General features: G+C 39.7%; 1 protein-coding gene across 2 annotated transcripts in view; it reads left to right on the plus strand.

Moving 5' to 3' along the window:
- Nucleotides 1–9472, plus strand: part of LOC310986574 (hsp90 co-chaperone Cdc37-like) — a 19096-nt gene extending 9624 nt beyond the window's left edge. For both annotated transcript variants that reach the window (XM_083972530.1, XM_083972529.1), the window contains exons 2-8: nt 827–1129; nt 1230–1335; nt 3676–3791; nt 3881–4003; nt 5243–5425; nt 7269–7340; nt 8049–9472. In XM_083972530.1, coding sequence (XP_083828656.1) covers nt 827–1129; nt 1230–1335; nt 3676–3791; nt 3881–4003; nt 5243–5425; nt 7269–7340; nt 8049–8180 — 1035 coding nt within the window. In that variant the 3' untranslated portion in view covers nt 8181–9472. The remainder of the gene's footprint in view (nt 1–826; nt 1130–1229; nt 1336–3675; nt 3792–3880; nt 4004–5242; nt 5426–7268; nt 7341–8048) is intronic.
- The last annotated feature ends 4235 nt before the right edge of the window (nt 9473–13707 follow it).

Genomic DNA, 13707 nt, shown 5'->3' on the forward strand with positions numbered 1-13707 from the left:
CTTCATCCGACTTTCAGTCGCCTTTCCAGTCTTTTCCAGATCTTTCTACTGAATCTCTCAGCCCTCCTTACCTACCTGTTTCCATTCACTAATGATATGAGCCTCAAAAGTCAGTAGTCACATCCCAAAAAGTGAAAAGCAGATGCATGAATTACATAACCAGTATGGTATGCACAGCAACACAGTGGTCAAGCTCTGTTTGTTTGACTGAATGAATCTGTGTGTAATGAGCTTAACTTCCTGGTACCCAGCTGTCACATGACTTGTTAAGTTCATTCTTGACTCTCTCTTGGCCTTCAGCTTCCACTCTTGCCCTCATTCAGATGTTTGTTTTCATTCCTGTGTTTCACAAATGTGATTTGTGAACATTTAAATCTTGCTGAGATGTGGAAGAGTCCAAAAAATTCCACTGGCTGACATGTTTTGAATGTCGTTGGCTGGTACCATCGCTCATTTCAGCTTGTGAATGTACAGATTAGACCTACAGCGTGTCGGGGAGACTGTAGTGAAGATAAACAGATGAGGCCCGGCTCATAATTTACACTCAAACCTGGGCTGCACCTCTCTGTAGCCAGACACAAGACATAACAGTACATGATTTTTGAGATCTTTCTCCCACATCCTTCACTGATATAATACAGCTTTTGAATCCTAATAGTCTGCGTAAGGCAAAAAGTAGATTTTATTCAACCTGATGTTCAGATTGGTGTTAGTTGTTTCCTGTCACATCTAGTTGGTTGTGATTATAGTTATTATTATTAGTCAATTTTATTTGTGATGATTCACTTCAGTATTAATCTTTTGTACTGTCGGTTTGCCTCAACAGGCCCGGTTGGAGAAAATGGCTGAGTTTGTGGAGAAGGGGGAAGACCTGGAGAACAACTCTGCTGAGTGTAAGAAGTTATTGGAAGAAGCTCAGGGACGACTTAGACAGCTAGAAGACGCAAAGAAGGAGGGGGAGGAGGAGGAGGATGAGGAGCGGGAGGCTGAGCTGAAGAAAGTTCAGGCCGAGGTGAGAAAACTAAAAAAGGATGAAAAGGCGTTTGAGAAAATGTGGGAGCACTACCGGCGAGAGGAAAAGAAACTTCCCTGGAACGTCGACACAATCAGCAAGGAAGGTTTCAGCAAGGTAAGGTCAGGTCATGCACCCGGGTCGACAAGATGTAGGAGTTTTTAATGTGACAATGGAGTTTACCCGTTTCTTTTCTCTTCTTAAAATTGTTTTCTAGAGTGTGCTCAACGTCAAGCCTGTGGCAAAGGAGGAAACGGAGCAGGAAAAGGTGGAGAAGCACAAGACCTTTGTGCAAAAGTATGCAAAGGAAATCAAACACTTTGGTATGTTTTAGTCTCGGTGACAAAGTTACAGTATATCTTGATTATCTTATCTTTTCTTCAGCTCCTTTTGTTCGGGTTAGGGGCTCAACTTCTTTGCATAAACCTCATAAACTTCTAAACTGGACATGTACAGTAACATTTAAGTTTTGTTGTTGCTTTTCAGTGTGGTTGATCAGCACTACAAAGTGGGAGGGGCACTTCTAAGGAAGTAGTGAAGGAGTCTGAGGTTTATGGGACATATTTCATAAAACGGGGATATTTATGAATCGTGAGGTTTTTTTATTGTCTGTCAAACTTCCACAAATTTGGTGCGAACAATCCCTAACCCAAAAGTCAAGGTTTCTGTGACCTCAGATATTACACACTTTTTTGGCCATGACTCACACTAATTGTGACACAATTTCCCACAAATGTCTACTTGGATGAAATGAGGAAGAGATGACATATGTGGCATGACGGTTTTTCCGACTTAAAGGTGACATCACAATGCTCTGTCCTAGAGAGGACCGGGAGATGTTGACCATGTTTCTAGCAACTTGGTGGAGGCATACAACAGAAAGGAACTGATTCTAGTTTTCTACTGTAAAGGTGTGGTCCCAGCAAATTTTTCCTGTGGGAATATTTGATTAACATTTGGAGAGAAAACAGACAGGAAATACTCTTGGTGGGGTTTTAAATAAACTTCCAGGGCTGCCTTTCAGGTTAACAACATCTTTCTAGCTGCAACACAACTCTTTCTGTGCTCACTGCTGATTGTAGGACTTGACTAAGTTACAAACATTAAACAACAACATAAGCAATCGTCTCCTGAAAAGATCAATCCCACCTAGGGTTGTCACGATTATAGATTTTCTTGGTACGATAATTGTCAGAGAAATTGCGGTTGTTGTGTAACTTTGTTTTTTTGTTCCGTGCGTGTTGCGCTGATATGCCGACATGGTTCCGACATAATCTTTTTTGGAAAGTGCTGTATTTAGGAACCTTAAATATTTGGGGGGTTTAATACTGCGATTAAAGGGATATTTCACCCAAAGTCGATAATTCGCCAATTTTCTACTCACCATATACTAGGGATGGGACTTTTTGTCGACAAATCGACAAAAAATCGACACATGCTCCCCTCGACAAAAAAAATGGAGTGTCGAAATGTCGAGGGGGCGGGGCTTGTGGGATTTCCATGTGTAAATTGCATTTTGTCTTTCAATATTTCCTATTCAAATAAACAGCAGAAAGTGCCACTTTTCCCCTAATGAAATAAAATATTTTAAATAAAACAGATCCACTTTTTCTAAATGGGATAGCTACATTCTTCACATGTGACGGGAGCGTGCGCGCATGCTGACAGGCGACAGAGTCAAGAGATCAGCTGTCCGCCCTCTCTGCAGTCGAGTCCGGCTCCACAAAAAGGGCAAAACAGGTGGATGCAATGGTTGCATTCTTCGTAGAGGACCGTGGACATGCACGGAAGGAAAAAAAAGACAAAGAAGCCGAATGCGTGCTGCCTCGTCCGCTCGTGCCGACAGCAGCGTCATATCTGCTGCTGTTAAAAAAAAAAAAAAGGGGCCGACAATTCGACAAAAAGTCGACACAAGGGCCTGACAATCGATCTTCCAAATCCTGTGTCGTTCCCATCCCTACCATGTACCTTATATAATGGCGGCGGATAGAGCTCAATTTTGAATCGTCCAAAACACACACTATGAAACATCCAAATACCTCCATACTGCTCGTTCGTACTGACCCAAGTGTCCTGAAGCTGCCACATGTAAAAGTTGTTCGGAAAAAAGTAATTTGAAATCTGTTGCCAGCCGGACCCCCCCTGGAACTCCAAAAGCGAAAGTTCTCCAAACCCTTCCTTGGCATGACAGTGAGTAGAAAATTGGGGAATTATTGATTTTGGGTGAAGTATCCCTTTAACACCCCCAGTCTGTAAGGCGTACTTATGAAAATATACAGCTGTGATAATGTAGACGACAGTGAAGGTTCATTTATCAGACTTTGTGAATCTTCAGTGCCACAGAGGGCGTTACGCAATACACAGCAGTTTTGACGGACTGACCCATGTGAGCGAACTCAGTGTTGTTCTCCTTTTAAAATGTTGAGTTCTTGGAAACAATGTTTTGCAACCCATTTCTATTTTTTCACTCTTCTTGTTATAATGTGTTCCTGAAATGGTCAAAACACAAAATCTTCCCTTTTTTTTGAAAAGGGAACAAAGCAGGACGAGTGTTTCCATGACCTAAGCCATTTTTAACCAGACCTGTCGTCTAGTGTTGAAAGACAAACTTTTGAATGTAGTAATTTTGCTGGACACTGTTTGCTGTTTGTGTGTGCCAACAGGTATGTTGCGGCGCTGGGACGACAGTCAGAAGTACCTGTCGGACAATCCACATCTGGTGTGCGAGGAGACGGCCAACTGCCTCGTGGTCATCTGTATTGACTTTGAGATAGACGAGGTGAGTGCTGCTGTGAAAACTGCCAATACAGTCTGGATTAAAAGCAAATCATTCAAGCTTTGTAAACTCTGCATGTACTGTACTCGTAGAAACATGCGCTGATGGAGCAGGTGGCCCACCAGGCCATCGTCATGCAGTTCATCTTGGATTTAGCTCGGACGCTGGAGGCCGACCCGAGAGGCTGCTTCAGACAATTCTTCTCAAAGATTAAGGTCTGTTATGAAACATGTTCTGCTTCATCTTTGTGTTGGCACATTCCACTGGAAAAACAAAACAAAACAAACTACTTCCTTTTGTTTGTTGGAATTTGGTTTCTGTTTCAGCTTCTATATGATTTATTTGATTGAGTTGTAGGTGTTACATATAACAGAACAATGCACGACAACCCCACCCCAACAACTGGAAAAAACATTAATACAATTTTTTTTTTAAAGAGCAGCATAGTGTGTCCGGTTTGTTTGCATGAGAGAGACTGTGAGGAATCTCTTATGCACAGTTAACGGTCTGATTTTATTTGCTGACTTTCAACTGGCAGTGTCCGACACGGTGTCAGTGGTCGTGCACATGCAAACTCACGCATTATCTGACCTGACAAGGTTGTCGGTTCATTTTGCCACGCCCCCCCTGTTTGCAGCAGTTAACAGGATTCATCCCGTGGTAACATGACAAAATGAAATCCTGGCTGTCTGGATCAGTTTATAGGAGACTGGCACTGGTTCACTGCAGGTTCATAAGAGATCAGATTGAGATTCATATCCATAATGAATATCCAGGGGAGAAACAATTCCCTGCAGCATAGACGAGAAGAGAAAGAGCTCAGGGTTTTTTCTGGAAAGGGTTCAGAATCTAATCTGCATAAGTTTCCCCTCAGAAAAGCAGTAGAATTACATCCTCCCAACTGAATAACAGACTATAATCAGGAGAAAGGGCGTGCGTTTTAGTTTCAGGAGATAACAGGATGAAGATTCTCTCTTTTTCTGTTGCATATGAAGGTAGAAATAAATACCCAGCAGACATTTGTCACTGATAAATTTGTTAAAGGAGACATATTATGCCCTTTTTCCACAAATTGAAATAGTTCCCAGGTGTCTTAAAGACATGTCTGGGACATGCATTGGTCAAAATACCCCAAGGATCAAACACCACGGCTGGTTTCAGAGCCTGTCCCTTTAAGCCACTGCTTGCCCCGCCCCTTCTACTGGTACCAGGTAGGGGTGGTGTTATACAAATTCAAAAACTAGTTACATCACTGCCAGAAAACTGAAGGAACAGCTCATAAAACCACATGGATTTCAACCTAGGGATGCTGCACATTACAGATTTTTTTGTCAATTCTCACATTTTGGGGCCGAAAGGCAAAACAAACAAAGAGCCTTTAAAAACTGATACTTCCATGATATGTCCCCTTTGACCAAATATCTCTGCTGTTTATGTGAAATCCTCCATGTCAGACTGTAGACAAGCCCTATCAAGACGCATTTGACAACGAGCTGGAGTCGCTGAAGGAGCGTGTCCGCAGCTGTGCGCAGACTCGCATGGAGGACGCCATTAAGGAGGTGGAGGAGGAGGAGAGACAGAAGAGACTGGGCCCAGGTGGTTTAGACCCTGTAGAGGTCTACGAGTCACTGCCAAAGGTAACCACAAACACACACACACACACACATCTGAGTCGTGTTTGTCACACAGCTGGTTCCTTTTCTTTTTTTTCTAATGGAAAAAGTGATGGCAGCTCTGCTTTCAGGTGATTAGAACAACATTTTTATGAGGTGAGGTGTGAAAACAGCAGGGTAATGTGTAAAAGAAGGATGGTGAATGATAATTTGATAAAGCTTATAATAAAACTTATAATCATTTTAGGTTGATAACCATTCAAATAAGAATAGGACAAAACATTGATAATAATAATGAAGAATGGCTGTGTGCTTGGCATTCATTCTGAGTCAAGAAATATTTAATTTCCTGATATTTTCAGGGAGTTTGGTGACTTCATCCTCCATGATCAAGTTACTCTGTTTGTCAGTGTATTTAGTCCATTTCAGATGTGACAATGGTCAAATATAAACATCCATTTCAATCAGACTGGTCTCTGTCTGTGGCCATTGTCTATGTCCAGAGACTGTCTTTGTTTTGTCTTTGTTAGTCAAACACAATGCAATAAAAGGTCCATGAATAACCCAATAATTAAATCCTGGTAGGTAAGATCCATCATAGTCCGTGGCAGACTCGACCTCTTTTTATCCTGTGGTGTGTTTACACAACGGGACGCTTCCACAACAGCAGATTTAATGTAGCTTTACAGTGTAACTAAAAAAAAAATGTGTGCACTGCCTGGCTCTACAGTACAGTACATCCCTGGAGGCTGTGAGGGAAAACAACAGGCCTGTTAGTGTTAGTGTCTCCCCCCGCCTCCTCCTCTCATTCAGTTTACACAGCACATCAGATCCAACACACTTGTTTTGCTGCACCAGCTGAAAAAGTCAACAACCTATATACACAAGCGTTTCAGCCACCTGGCCACAAGTTACTGTGAACACATAGTGTTGGTTTTAATTCACCTGTTGTCTCTGTGTTGGACAGTAGCATCACACAAACAGCACTGACTGGAACTGGAGGGATTTGAGGGGAGATCAGGATCATTTACTTGTATATTTTATCTGACCATGGCCTTCATGGAGGTCTGTCTCTCTGGGCAACACTCTGGTTTACAGTGGTGTCCACAGTGTAACATGTTTTTTTTCCCACTGTCTGTTATCAGGCCTAATGACTGTTTGACAGTAAACTTGTACAGAAAAAAGGTCTTGTACAGGAACTCAAGTCCATTCTCACATTGCATTGCATTGCATTGGCTGTGATGGTTGTCTTACTACCAGCCAAGTGTATTTTAAAGACATTCATCTTGAGCTGTGGGTTTGTCAGTGCAGTGTGTAACATAAAATAAAAAATGAAATAGTAAATCAGTGTTTTTTTGTTTGTTTTACCACCTCTAAAGTTGTCTCTGAGCTAAACATATCTGTTATATTTGAAAAGGGTTTATAAAGACTACAACTGACCTACTGACCTGTTTACAAACAGTTGCTCTGACAGATGTGTAGTTGGTGTGAGAGCCTACTTTTTTTTCTCCAGCTCGTTGTTGTAGATTTTGAAGTCAGTGTTTGCGCAGTCTATTGATGCCAGAGAAGTCAATTCACAGCTCAGCAGAATGGATTCTGCTCTTTGTACCAGGTAAACAGCATTATCTACTTTCTCTAAGCTTACACACAGGTTTGTACAAAGTTGTTTGGTTGGTTTTCAGTGATATGATAAACTTCGGAATAACAAGGTTAGAATAAAAAGCTATGATATTGGAGAACAATGAGGTGCATTTTTAAGTGATCATATCATACTGTATCTTAAACGTGACATTTAACAGTTTTTCTTATGACTTAGCTCGACGTACTCAGTTCACTAGGTTCATTATTGACTGTTCTTGTTTTATAGGAAATACAAAGAAGCTTTGATGAGAAAAACATTCAGATGCTGCAGGAGGCTTTCAGCAAGCTGCACCCTGAGGTGAGTGTGACTGCAACTGAGACTCACCCTGTAACAGGAATTTATAGTCAAGGCAAGGCAACGCAAATTTATATAATTCATACACTAGGCAATTCAAAGTGCTTTAGAAAGGCATAGAAATACATTAAAATCAAAACAGAAAAATACAAGTAAAATAAGACTTAAAATCATATATTGAATTTAGCTAAAAGCTGTAGCAACCCTGACTTAAATGAATTGACAGTTTGTGCAGACCTCAGGTGTGCAGGGAGAGAGAGACGAGGAGCGGTATAATAACTGAATGCTGCTTCACCTTGTTTGGTTCTTGTGTATTTTGTATATATATCTTTATCTTTATTCTATTCTATTTTTATTCTTTTTGTATAAATCCTAAATTGTATATAGTATGCATATTTTTTGCACTAGAATATTTTAATTTATTCTATTTTAATATTTATGTCTATTTTTATCCCCGCCTTTACCTATTTTTGGTACCTTTATGTTTGCACCTGACACCACAACAAGTTCCTTGTGCTGTAAACTGACCTTTACTGCTCTTGGCAATAAAAACATTTCTGATTCTGAGTCTGAATAGTCCAGCCTGCCGAAAATAAATGCCTGAACAAATTTTTCCATGTCTTGTTTAGTCAGATAGTCAAGAAAAGAATCATCAATTAATTAATTAATTCATTCATTCTTGATCTTCCATCACTGTGTTTGTTTTTGCAGGAAGGAAAATTCCATCTGAAAAGGTGCATTGAGTCTGGATTGTGGGTCCCAGATTCAGGAGTGGGTGATGATGATGATGATGATGATGATGAGGATGAGGAGGAGGAGGAGGAGGAAGAGGAGGAGGGTTAAAAATCGAAGGAAGCTTCTGGTGGTTTCTTGCGTCATCAGCTGAATTGACATTTGTTTTGTGTGTCCTGTGTGAAATGTTTGTGGCAGCTTTGTTTGCAAATGTCTCTGATTCTGATGGTATGTGCAAGCTCATCTGATAGTGTAACGTTTTAGACATGCAACATAATGTACATAGTTATAGTATTTGTAATATATATTTGTTTTCAAATGTAAAAATGTTTAAAATATTATATTTTATAATTTAAACATATCTAATCTAAATATCTAAATATCTTTGTCGAACTGATTACAAGAATATTCTATATTTTTCACAAACTTCAAGAGTTTTTGTATCTTCAATTTAACATAATAAAAGTTCTCACACACAAGACCTCATGACACCAACATAGGTGCAAAAACCGGGTGAGAGACAGGTGCTAATTAGATCTGAGACATTTGACTCCACACTGCTGACAAATGAAACTTGGATACATGTAAAATTTTCATCCTAGTGTTCATCTTTTGTTTTTAAAGAGTCCAGTGCTGCGTCACACGTTCTCTGTCTCAGGTCCAACCATCTGTCTGCCGTTTTGCTATTGTGGACGATGGCGCCATCTCAAGTCTGTTTGGGGAAACACAGTCCATAAAATACATCATTAGCTTCTATACCGAACAGTTATTGGTAGATTTCAATCCATTGATAATCTGTAATCAATATCAGACTAAATGTCCTAAAATGACGGGAGCTTCTCTAACAGTGCAGTGTGTTTTTAAGTCATAAAAGTTGAAGCTTTTCACCCGCAGGGTCCTCAGCCACCTCAGAGTAAGAGCCCAATCTCACTTTGAAGATTTTTGATTCAGTCTGATGATAATTATCATGACTGTTAATCTACCAGTTAGTTTCTTTATAATTGATTAGTCTTATAGTCAATATAATGTCAGATATCAAAGTGAAAAACGTCCAAAAGGCCGATGTTGACGACTTCAGATTTCTTGTTTTGTTAGAACAGTTCGACACATAAAGATTCAATGATGCAAAGCACACACACACACAAACAGCAAATCATTGCATTTGAGGTCTGTATTGATAAATCCTCCATCAACAGACTTATCAATACAAACTGTTAAAACTTGGAGAAGAGTTTGTCTGACTGAAGGCTGGTCCAAATAAAGTAATTTTATTGTTGCTGTTTTGTGATTCAATAGTCTGTGTGTGATGGTTTTACAAGCAGAATGTTTTATTCTCTACTTACCTCTGTAGTCGTGAGAGACTTGTGTTTTTATGTTGTGTTGTACAATAAACTTAGACTTTCTCTGTTCATAAACTGTTTCTGTTCAGTTTTACTAACTTTTCCTCGGGTCGCTGTGAATACTCACTCATTTCCTACCTTTCTTCTCTCTCTCCGTCTCTCTTTCACTTGCATAATTAATTGCTGGGTTGCTCTCTTGCCCTCGCTCTCCTTCATAATTAATTGGTGGGTTTGATTTAGTGGTCTGTGCAGGATTTTTTTGAGGCAAAGCTTCTTTGTGCAGTCACTTTTGGAAATAGAAAACAATCAGCGCAGGCGCATGGGCATAAATCAAATCTAGATTGTGTCTATAAAAGCCAAGCGGAGCAGAGTCACAGCTTCATGTACAACCAGTGTTGGGAACGTTACTTTTAAAAAGTAATTAGTTATAGTTACTAATTACTTCTCCCAAAAAGTAACTGAGTTAGTAACTCCACTACTTCACTATAATAGTAACTAGTTACCAGGGAAAGTAACTATTGCGTTACTTTTTCTTTCTTTTTTTTAAGTTTAAACATGTCGAAGAATTTGGATTTTTTTTCTCTCATTTTTAAATTGTATTTTATTGTTTTCATATATTTCACTGATCGCAATTATGGAATGCGAGTGTGTGTTTTATTGAAAGCGAGGCTGGTGTGCCTATGAAAATAGGTTACAGTGGGTTTTTTAAGTGCTGTGGCTACAAGCAAATCTCATATTGTCTCTGTACAAAGACAACAAAGACCTTTTTAAATGTGAAAACAGCGGAGACCTATTCAAGATTTGCGTTTAATAACAGGCGAAACATCGAAATTAATTTATTCATGGCCACATTAAGTGAAATTATTAACTTTACCGATTATCCATCTGATTATCTGTCCTGCTGCGAGCGCACAACAGGGTATCTGCGGATCCTTAAAAAGTCTTAAATTCATGTATCTAAAATTAAGGCCTTAAAAAGTATTAAATTTATTAGAAAATTCTAAGATGGTCTTAAATATATAATACACAGCATCATAAAATATGTATGCACTTAAACTTTTATATGAAATAACAGGGTATGCGCGCGGGGTCTTAAAAAGTCTAAAACGTGAAAATCTAAATTTTAGGTCTTAAAATGTCTTAAATTTGTTGAATTATTGTGTTCAAGTCTTAAATAATTTTAGACAGGTCTTACATTTTCTTATGCCCACCATGGGCGAGCATTTCACTCGCATTTGCCCCTAAAAAAAACAAACATGTGTGAACCGGAAAAATCACAAAAAGAAAGAGCACACGATTGGTCAAAAACTACAAATCCCACAATTAGGCTATCTGGCCTCAACAATAACAGTAGTTAGTGTAAGTAAGGGAGAGTGGAGCTGTAGGTGAAAAGAGGAAACAACGCCACGTCTGGTCCTGTTCTATGTTGTTCGTTCACACGTCACCGTTTATTCGTTACGTCCGCGGTGTAAAAGGCCGTGACGCAAAGACGCGATTAGGCGCGAGACGCGATTAGGCGGTAGACGCGGTAGACGCAACTTTTTTTTTTTGCGACGCAATACACCCGATTCTTTTATGGCGACGGGACCTTCGCGTCTTCGTCCTTTTCAACGCTCCTTTTTTCGCTCGAGTTGTGACGCGCGACCAAACGCGAGATACGCGAGAAATGCGATTTATCGCTCGTTTTGACTTTGTGTAAATTCGCGTCTTCACGAGCCCGCCCATTTTCACTACAACAACAACATTTCTGCTCTCACCAACCATGGTTGAGGTCACAACGCTGCTGTAGCTGCTCTGGAAGAGTTCCAGCTGATGAGCTACAGAGACTTTAGAGTCAAAGAGGAGCAGTGCGTCGCTGTGTCGGACTGTTTGGATTTAATGAAGAAGCTGCACAGAGTCAGGTGAGCAGAAGCTCAGGACAAACACTTCGCTCCGGGACATAATGTAGCTACACCTCACATGTTCTTGTCTTTTACCTCAGGGAGATTAAAGTAGTGTCTGTTTCCACTTTCCCTCCGATCTCGGCAGCTTCCCTCTGCTAGTCTGTGTGTGTGAGGCTAAACTGCGTGCGTGTGTGGTTTGTGTACAAACTGAACACTGCCTCTGATTGGCTTAGCATGAAACCTTACTCTGCCTCAACCAATCATCATCACTTATGCGGTTGTCTCGTCCCTCCCTCCTCCCCCTTCCCCTCACCAAAGGAGAGGAGGAAAAAACAACAACAGTTTAGCAGCTTCTGTGTCTGAGATGAGCCAAGTCGGAGGACAACGGCTTCAAAGTAGTTTGTAACGCGCCTCATTTAATTGTCGGTAACGGTAACGGCGTTGTAACGGTGGAAATAGTAATTAGTTAGATTACTCGAAAAAGATAACGCCGTTAGTAACGCCGTTTATTTTAACGCCGTTATTCCCATCACTGTGTACAACTGCGTTTATCTGTATGTTCAGTATCAGTTTCAATGTGCTGCAGCTTCTCTCTGTGGTTCATAGCCTATACTCACTTTGAAGAAGCTGTTTAGATGTTTAGTTTTTGAATGTTTTTACTATTGATCATTGGTGGTTTAAATTCAGTCTGTCGCTGTATCTTGGAGCTGAGACAATTAGTCAATATGACCAAAAATTATCTGGTATCTGATATCTTATTAATTATAGTTTTTAAAGATGTAAAGATTTACTTTCTTTACTTATATTTTATTATAGATACATTATATTTAATACTGTAAGAATTTGAAGACATTATCTTATAGTGCTTGGGAACTTACGAACTAACTCTTTTCTTTTCTTTTCTTTTCTTTATTTTATTAGTATTTTAGCAGGACATCATCACATCACTCCGCATCCTGATGACATATTCATTGTCCCTTATTTAAATATATATATCTATATACATACTACAAAGAAAGACAAAACAAGAACAAACATAGACCGACAAAAATAAACATTAGACAAAGAAGAGAAAAAATAGATAAATTAAATAATGAAATTAAAAATAAATATAAAAATAATGTGCCTTACATATACCAGATACATCAGATTTTACCAATACATAGTGAATATCATTACATATGAATTTAATCAGGTTTCCCATCTCCTAGGAACAAACTATTTCACTATTTTCTGACATTTTTTGAAACAAAACATTTGATCAATGAATTGTGAAAATAATAAGCTGATTAATCACTAATGAAAATAACCATAGTTGTAGCCCTTTATCTTGTTGAGAACTAAAATGATAAAGTATATCAATTAATCAATTAGTCCACTGACAGATGAGTGAACAAATTAATCTGCAACATTTTTAGTAAATTGTGTAAAATAATAAAATAATGTGAATATTTGCACCATTGGATCGATTAAAGGAGCAGTCACATGAAAATAGCTGTACTGTTACAGTCGTGGTGGTTGTTATTGAAGGAGTACATTCATCTAAACACACTATATATATATATATATATATATATATATATATATATATATATATATATATATATATATATATATATATATATATATACACACTGTGCTCCAAACTGTCCAGGAAATATTATTCATACAGCTCAGGCTTTAATGGATAAATGCACTGTATGTCCTTGAATGGCTGTAAAAGGGCATGGTCAATAGGAGTGGGAGAAAAAAAGCAAAAAAAAAAAAAAAAAAAGCAGCAGAGTGAGTAACAGCAGATCATGAATCCTTATTGTGATTTTTTTTTTCAACAGGAGCAGCGTTTGCCAATGAAAATCTGCGATGTGTGTGGGAGTGTATGATGGAGAGAGCTGGTGCCTGACTGTTGAAGCAGAGAATCGGCGTGTGGCTGCCAATAAGAGAAAAAAGAACATAAAAGGCAATGCCAGAAAAAAAAAGAGAAAGGGAGCAATAGAGAGAGAGAGAGAAAGAAAAAGCATGGGGGGGGGGGGTAGAGGAGGAGCAGAGGCTGTTGTATGGGATTAATGGACACACTGTGCGGGAGGAGGAAGGGAAGAGGAGGGGGAGGGAGGGGAGATGGGCTTCTCCACGGAGGCTGCTGCTGCTGCTGCTGCTGCTGCTGGTGGTTGTTGTGGAGGAGGAGGAGGAGGAGGAGGTGGGGGGAGGCTGGGCTGGGGGAGACCACTGTGGCAGGGGAGAGGGAGAGAGGAGAGTCAGGGAGGGAGGGAGGGAAGCTGGTGAAGCCGTGGATATTCACGAAGACGCCAAGTGTTTTTTTTTTTCCTTTTTTTCACTCACTCACTCACTCTCACTCTCTCTCTCTCTCTTGCTCTCTCTTTCTCTCTCTCGCCGTGGTGGTGGTGGTGGTGGTGGTGA

The sequence above is a fragment of the Trachurus trachurus genome (genome assembly GCF_905171665.1).
Source record: "Trachurus trachurus genome assembly, chromosome: 1".
NCBI classification, from domain to species: Eukaryota; Metazoa; Chordata; class Actinopteri; order Carangiformes; family Carangidae; genus Trachurus; species Trachurus trachurus.